Here is a 23511-nt window from a genome sequence, read left to right on the forward strand (position 1 = left end):
GTGAAAAAGGGAATAGTGCTAGGTCACATTGTGTCTAGTGATGGCATCGAAGTAGATAAGGCCAAACTAGATAAGATAGCGTCTCTACCTATACCACGGACTATCCATGATTTTAGAGCCTTTCTAGGCCATGCAGGTTTTTATAGACGTTTTATCAAAGATTTTTCAAAAATAGCTAGGCCTTTAATTAATCTACTTTTAAAGGATGCCATCTTTGATTTTAATTTTATCTATAAACAGGCTTATGAAACTTTAAAAGCTGCCTTAACCTCTGCACCTATTATACAACATCCCGATTGGTCTAAACCTTTCGAACTCATGTGTGATGCTAGTGATTATGTTGTTGGTGTTGTTTTGGGACAGAAACTAGATAATAAGTCCACTGTTATTTATTATGCTAGTAAAACTCTAAACGATACTCAAAGGAATTATACAACTACGGAAAAAGAATTCTTAGATGTCGTTTATGTTTTAGATAAGTTTCGTCCTTATTTGGTTGGTTCTAAAACTTTAGTTTACACGGACCATGCAGCCCTTAGGTACCTTCTCGCAAAGAATGATGCTAAACAGAGATTAATCCGATGGATTCTTCTCTTGCAAGAGTTCACATTAGAAATAAAGGACAAAAGAGAGGTCGAAAATGTAGTTGCTGACCACTTATCTAGACTAACAAATGACGATGATAGTGATTCTGAGTCCATACCGGACTCTTTTCCTGATGAGCATCTGTATGCGATTTTTTCTGCACCATGGTATGCTAACTGTTTCGAGGTAAGCCAAAACATAAGTATTGAAAATTGTACTACGAGTAAACTGTTGACTAACACGAGTTATTTTGTGTCTAACAGAAAATGCGAGTACACTACCAGACATTGAATTGGACAAGGAAGTGGAGAACAACCTTCGTTTCTTCTTTCATGAATGTTCTGACGAAAGATTGGTAGATCTGAGCTATTTTGATGATATTGTTGATTTCCGACACTATGGGGGTAACGAACAACAGCCCGATAGGTTCAAGGAGACACATAGTGAAATGGCGAAGAAGAAGAAGATTCTCAGAAATGCAATATTTGGCAGCGATAGCGATAATAAAAAAGAAGATGGAACGGAATTAACACAGTGAGAACTAGTGCTGAGCTTGCCAAGCACAAATAGCGAATTGTACAAAAGAAGATGTTCCACAAGAAAACGGGCGAACGGAGACCAAGAGAGACAACCAACATTACAATGTATGATGCCTCGAGGGACGAGACTACAATGCACAAAACATCCCAGACGAAATATAATACATTCTCAACATAAAGAGGAAAAGGTATGTACCGTAGAAAACATAGATATGTAAAAGTGTGGTGAGATGTAATATCTCGCTCTGGTTTGGTATATACAGGAAAAGAATGGCGGGGAAAAGAACGAAATAGTGATACTTACAAAAGATAGTGCATCGAAGAACACAAACTCGGTGAAAGAAAACAAACGACAAAACAAAATGCAGGAGCAAAGAATCCAACCACCACTGGCAAGTACTGTCAGGGGTAATACTACTCATGGAAGAAAACCACATAATCTGTTAACAGTAAGTTGACCGTTGACTTTTACTATTGCATTAGGACGGTAAAGAAATTTATGTCCAACACTAAACCGATGAAATTGGTAGATGAAGCAAAGATGTTCAAGTCTGGAAGACGAAGCGAAAGTATCGCCAGGGACCACGCCAATGGAGGGGATCGAAAAATATCAAAACTGTGACCAGAATACGGAGAACATTGGAGAATATGATAGAGCAGTGTCAATGATTTTCGATAGTATGAACCAGGTATGATAGTATTTTTTTATCAGTTATTGCAAACTTATGTTCAAGTCTGAAAGATTGATGAAATCAGATATTTTTCGCCGCAGGTTAAAATGGCGGTAGTACGGGCCAAAGAAATTCATGAAAAAGTTGCGAAGAAAAGTATCGTTCCGAATGAAGTCAATGCCGTAGAAGAAATAGAGAAAGTGAAGATACTCAACCGAAAATTGGAAGAGGCAAACAAAGAGTTAAGCGGAACCAATAGAGACTTAGAAGACGAAAACAAAAACTTAACCGAGCGGATGGAAGAAGCCAAGCAGAGATCGTACGAAGACTTTGGGAAAGCCTGTGAGATAATGGAAGAACACAAACACTTAAAAGCATATGTGATAGAATTAAAGTCACTCGTGGCGACCAAAGATCAGGAACTTAAACGTGCGCAAAAAGAGGCAGAGAAAAATAACAAGCGAATGACAGATTTAAACGAGCGGCTCGGCCAAGATCACGTGCAAATGGCACATTGTAAATCATCCGTAAGACAATTGACATAGACTTTAATAGAAACGGGAGATGAACTAGAATGTGAGAAGATGAATTACAAAGATTTGTACGAGTTGTATATGCGAAAAGTTTGTAAGGAACCATTGGATTTGCCCAAACCAATGATCATGTGATTGTGCGTTTGTAATACCATAGAGCTAAAGATTCTTTTTTAATAAAATAAAGTATGTGTTGGCAATTGAATATCATTGTGATGTCAGATAACATACCTGTGGAAAATTGACAATGTTGTTGAATTATATAGATGACTCGAAATAGAATAAAACGCCCCTAATACTAACTTTAAGCTTGCAAAATTAGATTGAGCGAAAAAATGTTCCGATGCAGAACTGACGCAACGAAATGGGGTAACTTCATCAGATGTTGACATAGCGCGAGTAACTGACTAAGCGAGCGTAAAATCGTTCAATTTAGCCTGACGAAATTAAATGTGGTAAGTTCGTCAGATTTTGTCGTAGCAATAATACGACTAAGCGAGCATAAGGTTCGCTAGAACCAAAATCATACCATTAGAACTGAAGTGAAAGAACTACTTCTTTATTGATTATCGAGTCTTAAAAAATGCAAATATAACAACGGAAAATACATGCCTGAACTGGAAACAAACTAAATATTGTATTATTTTATTTCTCCAGGATAATGGAAAAAACATAACTAAAATCTACTTATAGAACTTGCGCAGATGAAACGCATTCCACGGCTTATCGAGAACATTCCCATCTAAATCTCGGAGAAAATAAGATCCTTTGGTGGCAGGGCGATCTATGATGTATGGACCTGTCCAGTTTTCTCCAAATTTATTAGAATCTATCAACCTCGTCTTTCGACAGAGTACCCAGTCATCTTTCTCAAACACTTTAAGTCGAGCTTTCTTATCATATTTTCATTTCATATCAGCTTGATAACGAATTAACTGTTGAAGACCAACATCTCTTGTCTCATCTATCAAGGCTTTGGCTTGAGCAAGTGCTTGGTCATTCGACTCCAATTCCACGTTAGAAGTTCGTGTGGTTGGTGTCATCAACTCTGTAGGCAAGACCGCTTCCGTACCGTAAGCAAGATTAAACGGAGAAAATCCAGTTGAATGCTTAGGTGTGGTTCGATAAGCCCACATAACCGTAGGAAGTTCCTTAACCCAATTTCCTTTGGCTTGCTAAAGTCGTCGCTTGAGCATTGCAAGAATGGATTTGTTAGTAGCTTCAGCTTGTCCATTAGCTTAAGGATGGTATGGTGCCGAGAAATTGTGATTAATCCTCAAGTCAGAACAAAATGGTCGAATTTCTTCAGCATCAAATTGTTTGCCATTGCCGGAAGTCAATGATGTTGGAATACTGAAACGACAAACAATGTCTCACCATAAGAATTTTTTAACATCTGAAGCATGGATCTGGGCTAAGGGCATAGCTTCAGCCCACTTGGTAAAATAATCAGTTGCGACGAGCAAGAAACGAACACTGCCAGGAGCTTTCGGAAGAGGACCGACGATGTCAAGACCCCACTTTGCAAACGGCCAAGGGATCAAGATTGGATGAAGTTCCATTGTTGGAAGATTTCCCATATTAGCATATTTCTGACAAGGAACACACTTCTCAGACAAACGCTTAGCATCCTTTTGCATGTACGGCCACCAGTATCCTTGTGTCATTGCTCTATGAGCGAGACTTCGCCCCCGGGAGTGGTTCCCACATAGGCCTGAATGAATTTCCGCCAAGACGAGCAAACTTTCAGCTCTGCTGAGACAACGAAGCATAGGGTTAAAACTTGTGCCTTTGCGATAAAGTTGCAACAGACCGTTCGAAGTAGATATGAGACAATATTTCCAAGCATCGCATTTGACACGATCACCCACTTTATGATTGGGAGGCAAGATGTGATCATGTAAATATGTGATATAAGGAAGACGCTAATCATCTTCGTCACAAGGTGTAAGCGGAAAACTTAGCTCTATATCAGGAACCTCTGGAGCATTGTCCACTTCATGATCGTCGTCGGTATGGACCGAGACAATATCATTAACAGGATCATTGTGGTCATCTGATAGCATAACTTGTGGATCAAGCGTTTCCTCTGCAATGATAGCTTGATTATTAAGATCACGCTTGCACTTCCTAGTCAGCACAGGAGATATCAAATTGGCATGACGTGATTCCTTAGAAAATGTCTGAATGAAAAAACAACTCTGAGTGATGTACATATCGCGCACATCCTCGATGGGCAGATCGATACTCGGTTCCTTTTGAAATTCAATGGTAATCTGGCGAGGCTTATCTGACTTAACTGCCACGGATAAATATGCGAGAGAATCCGCATGTCACACGTCATGACGCAGACGCTGCACAATACTGATAGAATCAAAATTTCGAGCAACCCGATGAATTAAGTCCACATAAGCCGCCATTCTATCGTCACGAGCTGCATACGATCCACCAAATTGGCTAGCGACTAACTTAGAATCTGTGAATAATTGTAGCTTAGTCGCCCCCAAGTGAAGAGCAGTGCACAAGCCGCAAATGACAGCTTCGTACTCGGCCTCATTATTTGAAGCGTCAAAACCCAAATGCACTGAATTCTCAATTTTTTCTCCATTCGGTTGCAAGATTACACACCCAATACCGGAGCCATACTTATTATGCGAACTATCAGTGTAAATAATACAATAATCAGCAGATACATCAGATAAGTTTGGCAAATCATCGTCCCTAAGAGGTAATGGCGTGTTGTCGATGACATTCTCTTCGTCTAGTATTACGTCAGACATAAGAATATCCTCAATTGGAAAATCAGCCATTAGCGAAGCCAAAGCTTGTCCTTTCTCAGCTATGCGAGTTTCAAACACAATGCTATAAGTGTTAAGGTAACTTTCCCATTCTCATGAGAGGCTTAACTTGATTCTCGAAAGATTGCGAAAAAGCTTTTCGCGATGGATATTCGGTATAAACTTTGACGACTCGTCCCTGGAAATAAGGCTTAAGACGTCGGGCAGCATGAACCAAGGCCAATGCAATTTTCCCCACTCGAGAATATCTTGTTTCAGCAGTTGTAAGAGTCTTGCTAACAAAGAATATAGGACAACCATCGCCACCGTTGACAAATAAGATGGCACTTACAGCATGATCAGTGGCGGATAAATACAGACCTATAGGCTGCCCCGTTGCTGGACTGGCAAGAACTGGAGGTTGGACTAAGTATGCTTTCAATTGACGAAATACAAATTCACAGTCCTCCGTCCAAATTGATGCGTCTTTCAATGTTTGGAAAAAAGGACAACATCGATCAGAATACCGAGAGATAAAGTGATTTAGGGCAGCCAAGCGTCCTGTAAGTCGTTGAATTTCTTTCTTTGACGTCGGAGAAAGCATTTCAAGGATAGCTCGAATCTGATCCGGATTTGCTTCAATTCCGCGTCTAGTCATCATGTATCCTAAGAATTTACCATATAATAAACCGAAAAGAACACTTAGCCGATTCAAACGCGATGTTGACATTGGAGTCTCAGTCGAAAAAACAAAATTGCAAATCGAAGATGATCGAGGTTACGTAGATTTGACAACCATGTCGCCGATGTATGCTTCGACCGCCTTTCCAAGTAGGTCGAAAAAATAGTGTTGACTAGCTTTTGATATGTGGCTCCAAAGATTTTTTTCAGACCGAAAAGGCATTACACGGTAACGATAAAATGCCTTGGTCCGTAATGAATGCAGATGAACTCTTGGTCCTCAATGAATAACGAAATCGATGATAACCGTAATAAGCATCCAAAAAGACAAACGCTGAAACCCGGATGTTGCATCGACCATTTCAGATATATATAATGGGCAATAGATATGGATGAACCGGACAAGCCTTATTGAGATTTGTGAAATCGATACAAACACGTAATTTCCGTTCTTTTTAGGCAATCTGCGACAACATTTGACATCCATATTGGATAAGTCACGGGCCTTATAAAGTTAACGGACAAGAGACGGTCGATTTCGTCTTTCACTTTCATATTTCTATTGGGGGCCATCCTTCGGGGCTTTTGTCGAACTGGTTTTGTATTGGGATCAATGTCGAGTTTATGATAAGCCACCGAAGGATCTATACCAGGCATTTGCTCTATTCGCCAAGCAAAAACATGATTATCCTTCCGCAATAACAAAATAAGCTCTTGTCTCTCCGCTTCTGGAAGTTCGGTTGAAATAAAAGTAGTCTCTTCAGGGAGTTGGCCAATTTGAACTTCTAAAAGTGGATCGACTGTCAGAGGTCCTTCAACATTTCTATTGGCAGAGTAAACTGAAGGTCCCTGATGTTGTAATTGCTATTTGACGGCGTTGGAACTCAGAATAGTTCGTCCAACAACTTCAAACTTCTTATAATCATCGAGAACATTGTCGTGGCAAATTAGAGATGTCAGTTGATCGCTGCGCACCTTACAAACTTTTTTATTGAATGGGAACTTGATGGCTTGATGATATGTTGAGACGACAGCTTCCATATAATGAATCCAATCGCGACCAAGGATGACATTGTAAGGGGATTTACAATCCATTAATAGGAAATCAATATTGACTTCCTTCTGCATAAGAGTGACCGGGAGAGACACCTTTCCAACGCAATGAGTAGCGGTACCATCAAAACCAACGATAGATACATTTTCAGGGGTGACCAAGTTATCAATAAAAGGAATACTGCGATAACACCTAGAAAACATGACGCTAGGTGAACTACTAGTGTCGATCATTATACGTTGTACGTGCATACAGCTGATATACGCAGTTATCACGACAGCATCATAATGAGGAACATGCACGCCCATTAGATCTTGGTCAGTGAAACATAATGGTTCATTTTCAATAGTCTCCGTGTGAAAACCTTCCACGAAATTGATCCCGTTAACTTCGTAAGAATTAGACAGATATTTGACTTTAGAACGACGAACATTTTTCCACTAAGTATTGGACAATGAATCAATGATGGCATGTCCAACCTTAATGACATTGTGATCAGTGATAGTTAAAGCTTGAGTTGTTACTTTCTTCTGCACATATTGATCAAGTTTCCCATTCTGCACAAGCTTTTCAATTCTTCCCCGTAAAGAACGACAATTCTCTATCTCATGACCATAATCATTATAAAATTTGCACCATAACGATTTATCGCGAGTTGTTTTAGTGTCGTCGCGCAAGGGAAATGGCGGAGTGAGCAGACTCTTATTCTTGATTTTGTCGTAAACTACCGCATATTTGGTATTAAGTGGAGTTAATTCAAAATCAGTAAAAGGCTTTCCGGTCCTACTCGTGGAGTCTTCTTTCTTATACGGAGGCTTATGACTGGGTTGCTGTTGATCAAAAGTCAGATTCTATTGTTTATTTCGCTGATCATTGAAATCCTTTCCTTTATTATCTTTGTCACGAGAAGTTCGAGCAGCCGTGTTGTCTTCAACATTTATAAATTGTTGAACTTCATTTGGTATAATGCACGCCGGGAGATGGAATATCCCTAACAAGAGAGTTGTATAACCCATCTTTATCAAACAAGATAGCTTCTTTAAAAGCGTAAACCACCATTAGATCGGATTGTTCGAAATCTCAGGTTGCAGCTTGGCGGAAACGAAATGATAAAAACTACGGAGAGTTTCCTCACGTTTGTTGCTTGATGTTGAAAAGAACTCGGACTCCATTTGGACGTTTTAGATTATGATGAAAACGTCTTGAAATTTTTTTGGTTAAGTCCTTGAACCGACGAATAGAGCGCGGAGGTAATTCGCTAAACCATACCAACGCTTTCCCTTTTAATGTAGAAGGGAAAAGTTTGCATTTTAAAGCATCATCACCTCCCGATAAAACCAGTTTGTTTGTGAAATTAATCACATGAAGCATAGGGCAACCCTCGACATCATCATACTGATCAAACTCTGGTTGTTTGAAGTCTTTGTTGTGAGTAGCCCTTTGGACGGTGAGAGAAAATTTGTCCAAAATACCATCTTCAACTGCCAGATTTTCTAGTGTCGATTCAAAAGGATCGCTGTCCAAAAAAGCTTTTTTAATTATTTCTCTGACATGTTGAGGAGTCATCAGATCCGTATCTGTTGGATCGTAATTATAGTCACGATGATGCCTATGGGAGAGAACAGAATGAGAAGAAAATGACGAAGATTCATCATTTTCGTGTCGAGATGATTGTGGATGGTACGTTGGGCTTTCAGTATGATAATGTTTGGAATGGTGTTGCTGAAGTGTTTCACCATACTGATGGTTCTGATCATGAGTGCGATCATTATTCTGTTCGCCACTCGAATTCTTCGGGACTTGCCGATAATTTGTAGGATCGTGGGGTGCAGTCGGACGATTATTAGCAGTACCTTGCCTACTGAGAACGTGACCAAGTGGGTGGAGATTTCTTGGCAGAGGTCGGGGAATTCGTCTCCCATTACTCTTAACTCGTTGATGGCTGTTGCGAATATCACGAATCTCATCCTCACCACTTAAATGATCCCACACACTATTATGTCGTTGGCGTGTGTGACGTTATGGTGTGACAGATACAACATCATCTGCAAGTGGAGCGAGTTGTTTAAGATGACGCCTGTAGTAATTATTCTATTTGCGGACAGTCTTTAACTTTTGAAGAAGTGCTTTTCGAGACATATGACTTACATTATCCGCGATCGATCTTTGAGAATCGCCGAGGCAATAACCTCACGCTGAATAATTTGGCGCATTGGTGGAACGACAAAGATTAGAAGGTATTATCTTTGTCGGTACCAAGTTGTCCTTTTGACCATCATGTTCGTGATGATCGCCGATAATCACATCGGGACCTTGAGCTCTTCGAGTATGCGTCATAACTTTTGCAGAACGTGATCGAGGATGTAGTATAAGAACCGCAGACGGCGCCAATTATGTTTCGACCAAATATGATCAAAACATTAAGTAGCGGTGAAAGAGATGAAGAACATAGAAAAGTAGTGAAAAGGCGATGGTGATTGAGTGAATGATGAGACTGTACCTTTTGGTTTCCACTCTTGCATGTTTTCTCGGTTTTTGAGTCATGTTCCTCTATGATGTGAATTATGTCCTTATTGTTTTATTGTTTTTCTTATATTAAATCTTATTCATAACAAGTAAAAAAATATCAAAATCATATAAATAGTAATCTAGGAAGTCTCGGGAATCTGACTATAAAAGACCCACGTTTAAAACAAAATTTCTAAACTCCGTTCTATAAAATTTGTTTGAGGGTGGAGTGTTGGTCTTTCCGTCCTTGATTGTTCAACTTTCCATTTTTTTTTGCGTATGCCGTTTAATCGTATTTTGATTCGGGTTGACATTATCTATAAATTTAGATTTCATTTATTCGCATAACTTACGTCATTCACGCACTTTGAGATATTTTTCATCTTTTTATATGTCACCCACAGTTAGAATAGAGTGTTTTATGGATCATTGGATTGGAAATTCTCTCTTGATCGTTTCCATATCTCATTCGCAAAAATCGGACCGATAACGAATCAACAATTTTAGTTTGAAGTTTGTGCACATAAAATCGGAAATGTTCGAAATTGAATTGGGCTTGGGCCCAAATATCGCACGAATGTGCCGCGCACGTGCCTCTCCTCCCTCAAACCAAAAACAGATCACGAGTTCATCTTCTCAATTCCACCATTAGCACCCACTAACCAAAAAAAAAAAAAAAAGGGAAATCCAAGTACCACCACGCCAAATAATTTTAACCCACTCCAAATCATGAGTCCTACTCTACATCATTATCCAATACCAACTTACCCACCGAAAATACAAAAAAAAATTACCAAAATCATAAATTTTCACAACCACCACCGCCACCACTCCAAGTTTGTGAGTGAATCCTATTCAAACTCGTTCCCTACATTGTCTTCATCCCACAAATCGTTTCAAAACTTCAATAGCTCAAAAAAGACGAATTTTGCCGGAACAAGCTTTTACTGCCAACCGTTTTGTGCCATTTTTTAGTGATGAGATGATTAGGAGGGATTGAAATGGGTTGTGGTATTCGACAGATGACTTTTATCACGAAGATTTGGTCCAAAAATTCTATAAGAAGAGGGAGTTGGACGGTCAGAAATTTTTGTGAAGGTGGCTGGGGCGAGGAGAGAAGTTTCTAAAGAGTTGTTAGCTGATATTTTAGGCATTACTCCGGAACGCCATCTCGAAGCCACCTTGCAAGAGTTCCTGCATTGATGAAAGACATTGTCATGGAGGGACAGTACAATCCGAATTCTCATTGTGTTCGACATTCATCTTTGCGAACCAACCAGCTAGCTGTAGCTCAGTGGATTGGTAAGAACGTCATTGGGAAAGAGAAAGTCAGCGACATCGGTCTGACCTGTCTGCACGCTCTTTGGATATTGCAGGAGAAGAGGTATAAATTCTACATCCTTGAGTTTATTTTAAATATGATTAGAGGAGTTGGAAAGAGTATTGCGCCCTTCCTGGTATTGATCACTAAGATCATGATGTCTTTTAGAGCTGTTACAAAATCTGATCGTATTATGTTAAAATTGCATTCAAATGCAATTATTTATACGGAGTGTATCCAAAAGACTTGGAAGTTGCCGGAGGATAGGGTGGTTGATTCGGATGATGAGATGGAGGATATGACATGTTTGGATGCTAATGCCTTGGAGAGTTGTACTTCTGATTTAGAACGCATGTCAGTGCTACATAGTGGCTTGCGTTGTGTTTATAGTATTTGTGAAGATTTACGAACTAGGCAGATTATAATTCGAAATAAACAAAAGAACTTTCAGAAGAATTATGAACATCTCAACGATGGTGGGAAGGATCTCCAGTATAATATGGAGACTCTCGTCCAGCGTCAGGATGCGTATTGGGTAGAGATGGAGGCATAACGCCGGTTCCGAGTAGAGATTCTAGAACGCATGCCACCCATGGGGGGTTCTTTCTCAGGGGAGTCTGTGATGCACGAACGTCATTGCCGAAGGACGGATGGCTCTGGCCCATCTTTAGCCCAGGCCCAATTTTCATCTCAAGGTCCATCTTCGTGGCTAGTTGTTTAGAAAAATTGTTGTTTTGATGTTATTTTTTATTGTTTTGATTATTTTTGATGTTAAGTTGTTAAATTCAGTAGTTAAATTTGAATTCGGTAGTTAATTGTTATTTGAATTTCGATTTTAATTTAATTTGGTTCTTTTCAACGCATGCGATGATTTTTGCGTTAATCCCACCTTCCCGAATTGTTTTGGGGGTGGTATTATTTCTTTTAGCATTGTTTTTATATGATCCACCATTTTAGAAGTAATCTTGCGATGATTGTGGGAATGTTGCCGATATTGGCATGGCTATGATTAGATATTGTGGTAGGATGAAATTTCAATGAGTTAGAAAGTTGCTATTCTAAATTCAATCTAAAAGATATTATGTTTGTTTTGGAATAAGGAATAAGGGTTGTTTCCGTTTTAGGTTTTGGAAATATTTTGTTTCCGGCAAATGCCTCAATTTTTTTTGGCAACTTGTTAATTCGTTTTAGAAACTAAAATCCTATATAAACTTCCTTCATTCTACACTCAACACCCACACATCTCACTTTCATCTCTCACCTTCAAACTCCAATTTTTCCTTTTATTTTTCACTGCACCCTATTTTTCACACACGGAGCGCGACCCGCGCCCTACCAAGACCAATTCTGAGTGCGCCTAGCGCTGAAACGCCAGAACTTCGATTTCCACTGAAGCGACCACACCCTACCAAGGCTATTTTCGAGCGCACTTCACTTCTAACCCTTCGTGAGCCACGAAAAATTCTGTTTTTTTTGTGAGTTGTTCTAGGGTTGTTTGCAGATATTCTAGAGAGTAGTTATTGTGATGACATCTCCTGCGGTCATACCTGAGCAGTCTTTCGAAGACTTGTTGGGAAGCGAGACCTACGAAGGTTGGTTCCGCGATAGGATCTTGCAGTTAAGATGGCGGCATCTACTAGTAAGTGACAATGACTCATATTCACCTCAGCTTACTACTTATTTCTACAATAATGTTAAATTCTATTGTAACCAAGATGGAGAACAAAAATTCTCCATCGTAGTTGATGACACGCCACTAGAATTTATTAAGTCTTTGGTAGCGTTGGTTTCGGGATTGCCTTTGCCTGATCTTATACACACGTGGGGATATATGACCGATAATGCATACTTCTATAACTATGTGTATTTCCAAGAGTATTATGGGGGAGGGGTGTTTCGTGTAATGGACCAAGGGCGATATGACATAGCCCTTGGTAGCCTGTCCCTGAATGTAGGCACCACCATGTTATTTATCTTGATGAATATTTTAGGGGAGTGGTAGTGTACTTCTACAAATAGTACTGCTGGTGACGTTTTCCTTGCTTTAGCTGAGGGACGTCGCCTATATGACATTCCCAGAGTTTTAGTGGCTAGTCTAAAGAGAGCCCATAACATGAGGCATGCATAAGTATATTTTTATGCATGTTTTGGTTTGCCACATCATGCGCGGTTGTTTACCTGTATTCTATACCCAGTTCACAGATTGGCTTACGGTTGAAACCATGAGACCCACCAATTGCATGGTTCGTTCATTTCGCGTTATGACTTGGCTGGGATGGTAGGTGCAACCTCATTTGGTTGCTCCTTACAGCCCATCAGACCGAGTAACACTTGACAGGCTAGCACGGGTTGAGGATACACGGCGAAGGGCTTGGCAAGTTATCATAGCGTGGCAGGACGCAAAAGAACCGTGGTCCTATGAAAAGGAGGAGGATGACGCTTAAAAGATGGAGTTAAGGTAAGTTTTTAGTTTCAGTTCGTGTCTGCTTATGTCCCAAGCAATTTGATTCTTGTAACCCCATAATGGGTGGAACTCATATAGAGTTGCGTCTGTTTTTCTTTATCATCTATAATAGTATGTTTTAACATTGTTTTACGGATGTTCCAAAATTTCACGCGTTTCCATGGTATTTTTCTACCCTTTTTATTTCAATACTTTGAGGACAAAGCATGCTTTTGTTTGGGGGTGGCATAGAAACACATGTAATTAAAGCATCTGTTAGGATATAGATATGTACAATATGCACTTGTTTTCTAGTGAAAATTTCAAAAATTCAAAAATATAAATAAAAAGGTTATGTTATACACTTAGGAATATTGGTATTGTTTTCTTTCCCTATGCTCTTAATAATCTAGAAGTCTCACGTTAGCTTTTGTATTAGAATAGTTTTTAGGAACTTAGGTTAATATGTAGATAATAATCTTTGCATCTTTCTATAAATATATTGCATGAGTATCTATGATTGTTTGGCAGTAAGTTTCTGAAATCTAGGCTAGAGTACTTATTCTACAAATCCTGTGAGAATATAGACTAAAGCCTTATATGAGTGAAATATTAAGAAATGACACAAGGGAGAAGTAAATTCCTAATAGACAAATCACACGTCCACTTGCTTGATCACTATACCATATCTTAAGCAAGAATTTAGGCCCTCTTTGGATCGATATAGCCAGAAATTCAAATCTTATGAAATTATTTTCCGCTAGTCGCCCCTCTGAGCCTTTCTTTAGCATTTCATAAAGCACAATTCCTTTACCCTTTTACAAAAATAAAACAAAATAAAAAAATCAACCTACCCATTTTAGAATGAGTTTGAGAATAGGATGAGTGAAGAAAAGAAAAGAGAAAAACCTGTGTAAACAAAAATTAGTTAGTTGCTTCAGAAAAAGAAAAGAAAGTTTCCATCCAAATAAAAAGTAAATAAATAAATAAAAATAATAATAAATAAAAAATAAAGAGATAGAACTCCAAAAACAGAATCAAAGGAGTCAAAAGCCAAAGAAAAAGAAAAAATGGCTAAGAATGGAAACAAAGTGTAGAAGCAAAAGTAAAGAACAAGGTTTTCTCTAGTTACATAATATGAAGACTATTATCTCAGACTGGTTCTTTTTGAATATTCATTTCCTTCATTCTTAAACCATCACCTAATCCCCGCAACACCTAAATAAGACCTCTAGCTCAATTAGGAATATGTTAGCGTGATAGTAAGTGGCAGATGTGTTTGATCGACTTCAGCTTCCTTATGTGTCATTGAGATTGTAAGGTAAAGTGTGGCCACTACATACTGGAGTAGCCATACTTGAGTGGAAAAATCAGAGTGTTTTTGTCTTGACCTCTATGTGAGGACCTACTTAAGGACGTTATTCCAAAGTTTTAGAAACAGACCAATTAGTATATTTCATAGTATTACTCATTGTATATATGTTTATTCGTAGATGATTGATTATTATGCATATATTAGCTTAGGTTTCGACTTGATTATTCTGTATTCATTGCTAGTGAGATGTATAGATAATTGAGACAATAAATAAGGAAACAATAGTTTTATTTCTTAGTCATTGTAGTATAGATGAAGTTTGTGAGTACCTTCACTGGAAAACTCTCACGATGCTATAACTCGTCCACTAGGGAATTCCTAGTGGTTTAAGGCCTTATTGCATATGGTCAATGCAATCGCACTCGGCGAAACGAGATTAGTTAGAACTCTATATTTGGTCACTTATTATAATTTCTCATATTTGCTTAAGGACAAGCAAAATATTGTTTGTGGGTGGTTTGATAAGAGCCCAAAAACTGTAGTTTTAACCCTTTAACAATATTGCTTTTTGACCAATTATGTGATTAATAAGTAAGAGTTACTACTGTTATCGTGTTCTTATATATTTCAGGCATTAGAGTCGAATATGTGTAGAAATGCTCCCTTTTTGCGAGATAATGGAGCAAGGGTTGGTTGTTAAGAAGTTCTTTGATTAAAGGCCATGATCCAAGGAGAAAAAGTCCATTTATAGCCCGGTCAAAGCTAAAAATTCAAAGTCAACGCAGGCAGAAATAACGTACAAAAGTTAATAGAACTTCTAGAAGCTGTATCTTTGGACTCAGACCTCAGAATTGAGCCTACCTTATATCCAAACGACCGGCTCGGAACGAGCTTTCTAATGGTCCAAGTCTTGACCCAATCAGAGGAGCATAAGTAGACAAAAAGACTGTTGAAGTCAAATCCAGCTGAAAACCCATTTGTGGACTGAAGAAATTGGGTTTTGGGCTCGAGTTTTCATCCCAGAACATAGCTCCTTAGCCCATGCACGAAAAAGTGGATCTTGTCTCCTCCATTTGAAGACACAAGACTTAGCTCTTAAGCATCTAGTTTTTTTTAGTTAGCCATTATCCAATAACTTGTTTTAGATCTAGTTTTTACTTCATAGAATTAGTTTTCCATTCCAATAGATTAGTTAGAACAAAGAATGAAAATTATTTAAAATCATATTTAGTTTTATAGTAAATTATTAGTTGTTCATTTCAATTTAGTTTATTGATTCAATTCTTATTTAGTTTTAGTTGTCTTAAATTCATAATTAGTTTGTCTTTATTTGATAATTAGTTAATCATCATCTTAATTCTAAATTAGTATTAAATCTTGTTTTAATTCGTTTGGAATCATTATTATTATTGTTCAATTAGATTTATAAGTTAATCATTTATTCAATAATGGGTTGTTCTAGGTGTTATTGTGTTAGAAATGATAGTATAATGATTCAAGGCTAAAACCTCTATTAGAGGGGTTTGAAGAAGCCTTGATGAAGCTTGATTGTTGTTAGCGTAAAATAGTTCGTAATATTCTATTCCATTCTAGAAAGCAATTAGTTCACTATGAGAATGGGTTTGATTGTTTCACATGCTAGTTGTTAGTTAGTAGAGATTACCATGAACAATTAGGGATTAGGAAGACCCAATTGCTAGGCAAAAGCATTGCAATTCAGATTACGACAATTCCTCGCTAGTTGATTAAGTCGAATTAAGGTGGAATCAAATCCCTCTAAATCTTTATCTAGATTCGAACCTTAGTATTTTAAATGCCATCTTATTATTTAGAACATTTCGATTACGTTATTTTCCTTGTTGTTAGCATAATTACATAATCCGTACTCTCATTGACTTTGATAGAACTGATAATCTTAGTTAACGTGAATTCTAAAGAACTAGGAGTAAAATGAATTTTCTATTCCAACTATATTGCGATAACATCGAGAGTAAAGAACTTTGATAATATTAAGCGGTAAATCAGTTTAGTTTTATTTGCGTTTGAGTTTTGTAGCTTATTCGTAGGTAAAACTATCGTTTTTCCTTTTCTCAAAAAGTTTCGGCAATTTAAGAGAAAGAGTTTATTTTATGTTTCTTCTTGGTTACCATCTGTCTCAAAGTGTACGTGTAGAAGGTTAGACGATATCAATATAATAAGACACAACGGGCGGTTCTAAGTGGTGGTCTAGATTTAATCTGGAAAAAGCTATGTAGTGGCTAAGATTAAATTTGTTACCTCTAGATCTGTCTCTATATATGTGTCATAAATAAAGGAATAAGATTTTAAGAAGGAATTAAAGACTTAATCTACCATATGTTTTTTTTATTATAACAAAACACAATTAATTCTGAGTGGTAGTGGTCAGGATTTAATCTTGCAAAAGCTATGTAGTAGTTTTATGTGTACCAACTGGTACCCTAAAACCGTCTTCTTGTGTTTCTTAACCATACTTTGTTCTAATTAGGGCTCTTCTAATTAACTTCAACCTCCATATGTTGAATGTTATTTCCTTGCATATATCTATTATAATAAGAAAGTGAACTCCCTGAAACAACTGTTTTTTGGTTCAACAAGTTTGGTTATAAAATTATACGCCTAATATTTCGCCGAACTTATTACATATATTCCCCAAAAATATTGCTCTGAAAAGGCACCTCTTGGCTCTTTCAAAAGATGAACACCCTTTTCACAAACTTCTTAGTTATTACGTTTTTTTTTTTTTTTTTTTTTTCCAAATGCCACTTCTTCATGTTTTTTTTTTCTTCTTCTCTACTTTTGAGCGATGCACTCGAAAATGGTAAATATTACCCCTTACTCTTTAATTCTTTATATGCCTTTTAAAATTACCTTTTAAATTTTGTTTTATATTCTTCATTGTTGCGATTGTTTCCTTATCAAAAATTTCAGATTCGTCATTCGTGTCATTACAAATGTCACTTTTGCTCTCCCACTTATGATCAAGTCGATTTCTTTCAATCATTTCTTCTATTGTTATTGCTCCATTAGATTTCCTATTTTTATGGGTCAATGAGATACTCCAATTTAAATAAAAACTGTTTTGGGTACGTATCTCAATTTAAGGCTTTAATTTCTTTTATGGCGGTTCAATCAATAAATGTTTTCATGCTCTTTAAATTTTTTCATTGTTACTGATTTAACTTTTTTGTGAGTCGTCCATCTTCCTTTGTTTCAACTGAATTATTTATTTTTTTCATTGTTGTTGATTTGTATTCATTGTTATTTTCTTCTTCTATCATTACCAATTAACTTTTAATTTAATTTCTTCATTCATCTATTTATTTATTTGGAATTACTCGGACCCTTCATTTTGTTTCAGATTTTTTTTTTTTTTTTTTTTTTTTTTTGCTAAGTGGGATTGTATTGTATTAAAAACAGAAGAAAAAAGAAAAAAAAAAAAAAAGCTACAGGGTACATGGTACATGGTATACATAAGTAGAGAATTCAATCTCTTAACTTCCACGATGCAAACTCAATCAAGTCTATAGTAAGTTAGATCAGGCACCTCCCATTTATAGAGCCATGGGGGTTTACCTTTACATAAAAAAACTATTGTTACTAGTTAATCCAATCCCAAAATTTGCTACCGGATCTGCTGCGAAATTAACTTCACGCCAGGTGTTGGTGATTGTGCAGTTAGAGAGTTTAGGCTTTAGAATTTTTTGTTCGCATTTTCATATTCTTTTTTCACTCGACTAGGGATGGATTTGATCTCTGATATAATGATAACTGAGGATCTAAGATGACACGAGAAATTGTAGCCTTTGGAACTGCTCAACATGCAAGTCTTCTTTCTTGCATTCATAATGTTTTTTTTTTTTTTTTTTTTTTTTTAATTATTGATTTTGTGTTTAATGTATATGTTAATTAGGCGTTGGCATTTAGTGGAAATTGTTTAATATGATCTATGAAGATATAAGGCACTATCTTTTATGCCCATAAATTTGCTCATATGAATACATTTATCTATATATCCTCCCAAAAAACATATATAAGTGCTGTATTTTAGAGCAAACAGTATGGTTTGGTTCATTGAGGTGAAGGGGGATGTCTATTTTCTAATGTCATGGTATCTGCTACTCTCTTCTGCATAGATAACCATTGTATAGTGAGCACACAACTTTTTAGGTTTTTATTTAGATTCAAGTTCACGTCTCTGCTGGTGGGTTATTCAAGGTTACAACTTCTCCTCTCTATTTTTTATTTTTTATTTTTTTTTTTTTTTAATGATTTGTACCTCATAGTTGAATAGATATTCAATTTCACATTCATGTTAAATGCAAGTTAACTCATCTGGCTATTTATATTTTCTTCATGTTCTTCATTTTTGTACACAATCTTGTAGTTTAGCACTACATATCCGTGGATTTAAGTTTTTTTAGTAACTACCGGTGAGAATAGTCCTACTATCCCAATGCATTAATCACTACTATTTTTTAAATGCTTGGTTCAATTCTATTAATTTTGATTCTATTTTTTTCAGTTCAAATCTTTATTCCGATAATAGTTGTCTGAAATAGATCTATATATTATGGAGATAGCACTTTGAATTTAGTATCATATTGAATGGCTGCACTATGAATTGGGAATCATCTCTTTTGACACACCTTGATCAAAGATTTAATATGTTTCGTAAGTGTTGCGCTACATGGAGGGCCAATTGACGTTTGATAATTTTCTATTGTAAAGTTTTTTGTTGTTCGATTAGATATTTCATATTTAATTTTTCACCCTCCCATAGATCCAGACTTTTAATATTTCTTTGAGTGCGATCTCTTTTAGTTTTTCCAATTTTTTTTGTTTACCAAAATAAGGGGGAAAAAATTCACTTAATTTATTTAGGAAAAAAAAAAGAATGAATGAAAATTGTTCATTTATGAGATTTCTTCTTGATTATTGAAAAAGAACACATAGATTTTTTATTTACACTCATTTTCAGTTCTTCCATTTTATGAATATGGAGAGATTTTAAGTTCCTCAGTATATATATATGTTTTATAAATTCTTTATTAATTTTTCTGCTCACTCTAGAGATCATATTTGGATCATATTTTTCTCCCCCCTACTTTTATTGCCTTAATAAAAACTGCACATCTACATGGCTCCACTGCTCAATTTATATGAGTTGGTAGTAGCAATATACTTATTTCAATACTATAACTTTGACGATGGCTAATAGGCAAATAGTAGACTAGGTTTAATAGCATATATAAGTAACGCTATATTTTTAATTTTATAGGTCTGTTGGCTTTTTTTCGCTAGATGTTTTCATCATGTTCTGCTATTTTTTCCTTTCCACTCTCTAGAATTCTCCTATAATAATTTTTTATATTTAGACATTTGTTTGTCTTTGAATGATACCTTGAACAATCTTAAATATCACCGTTCTGTCTTTTTTGTTGTTTTTTTATCATTAAAATATTATTAAAATCATTACATTTTAAAAAATAATAACCTAAATCTTTGATCCCAAACCACATTATGAAAAATCAAAATTTGTTGTAACAGAAGTTCGCCTTCTCCAAAGTCTAAGTTTGTATTTGGCAACCAAGCCCCTAATTTGGACAAAACAATCAAGGGGATCAAGGCATAATGGTGCTTATGAGCTCTGTTTATTTCTCATTATTGTATCATTTTTATCCAGTTAACGAAAGTTGCATGTAGTTGAAAAATAATTGAAGGTTCATGGTTTGATATCAATGCATGACGAAAGGTTTGCTCTAATCCAAATTTGTTGTTGAATTCTCAAGCACTTGAACTTGGAAGTCAGCATAGATTTGAGGAAGAAGAAAGTGGCATACAAGTTCTGTTCAAGTATATCAACAAGCGGCAAACGCATTTGATCCGAGTCAAATTAGAAATTCAAGATTAATTTGTTTAATTGGATGTGTTGCTGTCAGCATAATTTGTTTGATTTATTATTCCTAGTTGTCTTTTGCATCATTTGGTACTACAAGGCACAAGGGGCTAAAGACTATGATGATGTTTTAATATTGGAATGTAAATCAATGGACAATTTGGAATTAATCTACATCTCAGTTTTGCATTCACAAGAGGTATTGCTAGGAATCACATAATAACTGAATTCGTCTAATTAAATCTCCAACATTTTATGAAACAATTATTATAAACTAGCAAGATGCACGTGCTTTACACTTTGTTGACAAACAAATTTATTAGAGAGTATATAAAGATTAGTAAAGTATGTGAATTTGGGTGATGTGAGCATTGTTCATGTGTAACATGCATGTATAGGGACTTCTTTAAAGTTTGTTTGACGACCATCACATATAGAACACATCCTAAAGCACCAGCCAATTATAGAATTTATTGATGGTTGGGTTTTTTTGAAGAAAATGAATTGTATCATAAACTTTGACATGCCTTCTAATATTAATAGGTAAGTTTTTTTAGGCCTAGCTTGTAAGCAAAAGGCAAAGGGAGAGGGGAGACTCCACTTATTGGCTTGGAGCGTAGAGTGACAAAAAGCGCCCAAAGATCACTTCCAGCCTTCTAGGTACAAACAGAAATGTCGAGCCAACCAGTAAGCTTGACACTCTATTGCAATGGTTTGGTCACTTAATTTCTACAAGGGAAAAACAAATTGGCAATCGTATAGTTTAGGTATCATGCCAATTATTACATTTTCTATCACCACCAAAATATCACATACAACCAATACCGGAACAGAGTAGAAATAGACTGTGTATACTTCCTTGTTTATGCATGTAGATGACAAAATAACTTGATCAAGAATGTGGTATTTAAGGTACCTTATAAATGTGGTGTGTGCATTCCAGTGAATATTGCGAATAAAGCATTGGTTTGGAAACGTTTTTTTTTTCATTGGTCTAATTGGAATGATGTATTTTGATAACAAAACCAATTTCAGGTGTGACAGGTTCGTGGCTCTCAAGAGGCAATTGGATTTTTTGATATGTTGTCATTTTGTTTGTCTATTTCATAGATTGTTGATTTCATATCACAACCATAAGCTCTACTGTTGAATGTCAACAAACTTATTGAATGTCCAGAGGCTGATTCACATTTGCTTTGTCGTTGGTTTAGTCTGAATCTCACGTATATAAACTATAGTGAAAGCGTCAAATAAGTTACAGTCAGACTTGGGTTAAAGGCTGGTTACCTTAACCATATGACGACTAGAATGATTACCATGTCTAAGTCCTTTTAAAATTGAAGAGTCTTGATGAGTTTTTTTGTGTATATATGCTCAAGTTTTTTAGATGCAACTTCCTTGGCAGAAGGGATATGCTGGTTGATATGCTGAACCAGCATATCAGTGAAGCCTATGGCAGATCCAAAAAACCAAGTTGCAAGACAACCTTAGCAAAGGCAGGGCACTGTACCTATATGCTGCATTACTAAAAGTCAGACCAAATCTCAAGTGGTTTCTCAAATAGATGCATATACTTGTTAGGAGTTAAGCAAGACACTAAATGACCGAAATACTTCATATTGATGAACCCCTCAATTAAATACAATTTATGAGCTTCTTAAATTGTAAGAAAAATAGTTACATGAACTTAAATAGTAGTTCACACGAACCCATACATGTACTGAAATTCATTTTCTTGCTAACTGTAGAAAAACATGGCATCCTTGCAGGTGAGAACACCACTATTAGGCTTGCATAATCAGATGAAGAGCAATCTCCATGCCAAGCTCCTCTCATGCAAAAGAAGCAGAAAAGCCACACCCCTACCCCAAAAAATATAACATTGAAATCATCGACAATGTGCCTAGGTTACAATTTGACTTTTAATAGAGTATTTTGGATTGAATCATAAGAAATTACAACGTTCAATAGTCTTAGCATCTCAACGGTGTAAGTTACAAATCAAACTGTGTTGCTAGAACCAAGGTGACTTCTTATAACATTTAAGATGAATTCATTAATTTAAGAATTTTTTTACATAAATAACTATACGAAATACATTCTCAGCAGTACCATCATCACCTGAAAGTCTGCAGTTCGCGACGATGGAGCACAGAAAATGACATAGAGAAACTTCTTAAAATTATTCACTTCCTACCAATGATGGATTGATCCTAACCTTAAGCACTTCTTCATGGTGATATGTAGTGATAGTCTGCCCAACAATTAGGTAGCCTAGAAGTTCCTTTAACCACAAATGGAAAAAAATTCTCAATCCAAAGTTCCAAACTATTCATCTAAAGCTCAATATATGCAGGATATGTTACAACTTAATTAACAATTTTAGCCGACAACTACTTGCACACACACGCGCACGAAATCAAGTTGGTGCAATGATTTAGTCTAGATAACATGCTTGTCATCCTAATAACAACAGAACCTTCCCTTATGCTATAGAAAAGAAATTTGGGGTTTGTACAACAATCCCTTACCCTCTACTCAAAAACCCCTCTCATCACATATCATCAGCTCATAAAAGTGAAGAATAACAAAACCAATAAATTGTAAGGTAGTGAAGGTACATACCCAAAAAGCGAAGTTAATAAGTATATTAACAAAACCCCCGTATATAAAACCTACAAGCATGGTTTCAATTAGTATAATATAAAACCCTTAATCGGTGTTATAATCTACAACAATGAGTTTAACAATGAGACAGTGAGCCATCAAGGTGAAAATGTTCTCAAAGGGTAAAAAACAAATATAATGTCCAAAAGTAAACTTACATGATGCACAAAAAAATGCAAAGATAGTGACTATTGAGATTGTATTCCAAATGAATACTCGTAAGGAGGTTGTGTATCATGTCACATTAAACATCGAATGACCTTTCAACATGGCTGTTATAAATAATTAAATATGCATATGAAATTAGCAGTAAAATCATTCCAAGCAAGAACATGGTCACAAAGTGTCAGGTTAGACATCTGCTTAGTCGCTGTAAAGAATTGGGAGGGACTTCAAATCTTTGTAGGTAGTTGGGAGGAATTGTCAGATCTCCAGTTAATTAATTATTGCATACTCTGTTTTGGTAATGCGTCAATGCAAGTTGGAGACAAAAGATCATA

General features: G+C 36.4%; 1 protein-coding gene across 1 annotated transcript; it reads right to left on the minus strand.

Moving 5' to 3' along the window:
* Nucleotides 1-4661: 4661 nt before the first annotated feature.
* Nucleotides 4662-5138, minus strand: LOC147498384 (uncharacterized). Its single transcript, XM_086563221.1, has one exon. It carries the CDS (start codon nt 5136-5138, stop codon nt 4662-4664), a length of 477 nt encoding a protein of 158 aa, XP_086419347.1.
* Between the last annotated feature and the right edge of the window lie 18373 nt (nt 5139-23511).

The sequence above is a fragment of the Coptis chinensis genome, chromosome 5 (assembly GCF_015680905.1).
Source record: "Coptis chinensis isolate HL-2020 chromosome 5, ASM1568090v1, whole genome shotgun sequence".
Lineage (NCBI taxonomy): Eukaryota > Viridiplantae > Streptophyta > Magnoliopsida > Ranunculales > Ranunculaceae > Coptis > Coptis chinensis.

Bases quoted from the DNA above. Each gene is read 5' to 3' on its own strand.
- LOC147498384 (XM_086563221.1), bottom strand. From the start codon at position 5,138: ATGGCTGATTTTCCAATTGAGGATATTCTTATGTCTGACGTAATACTA.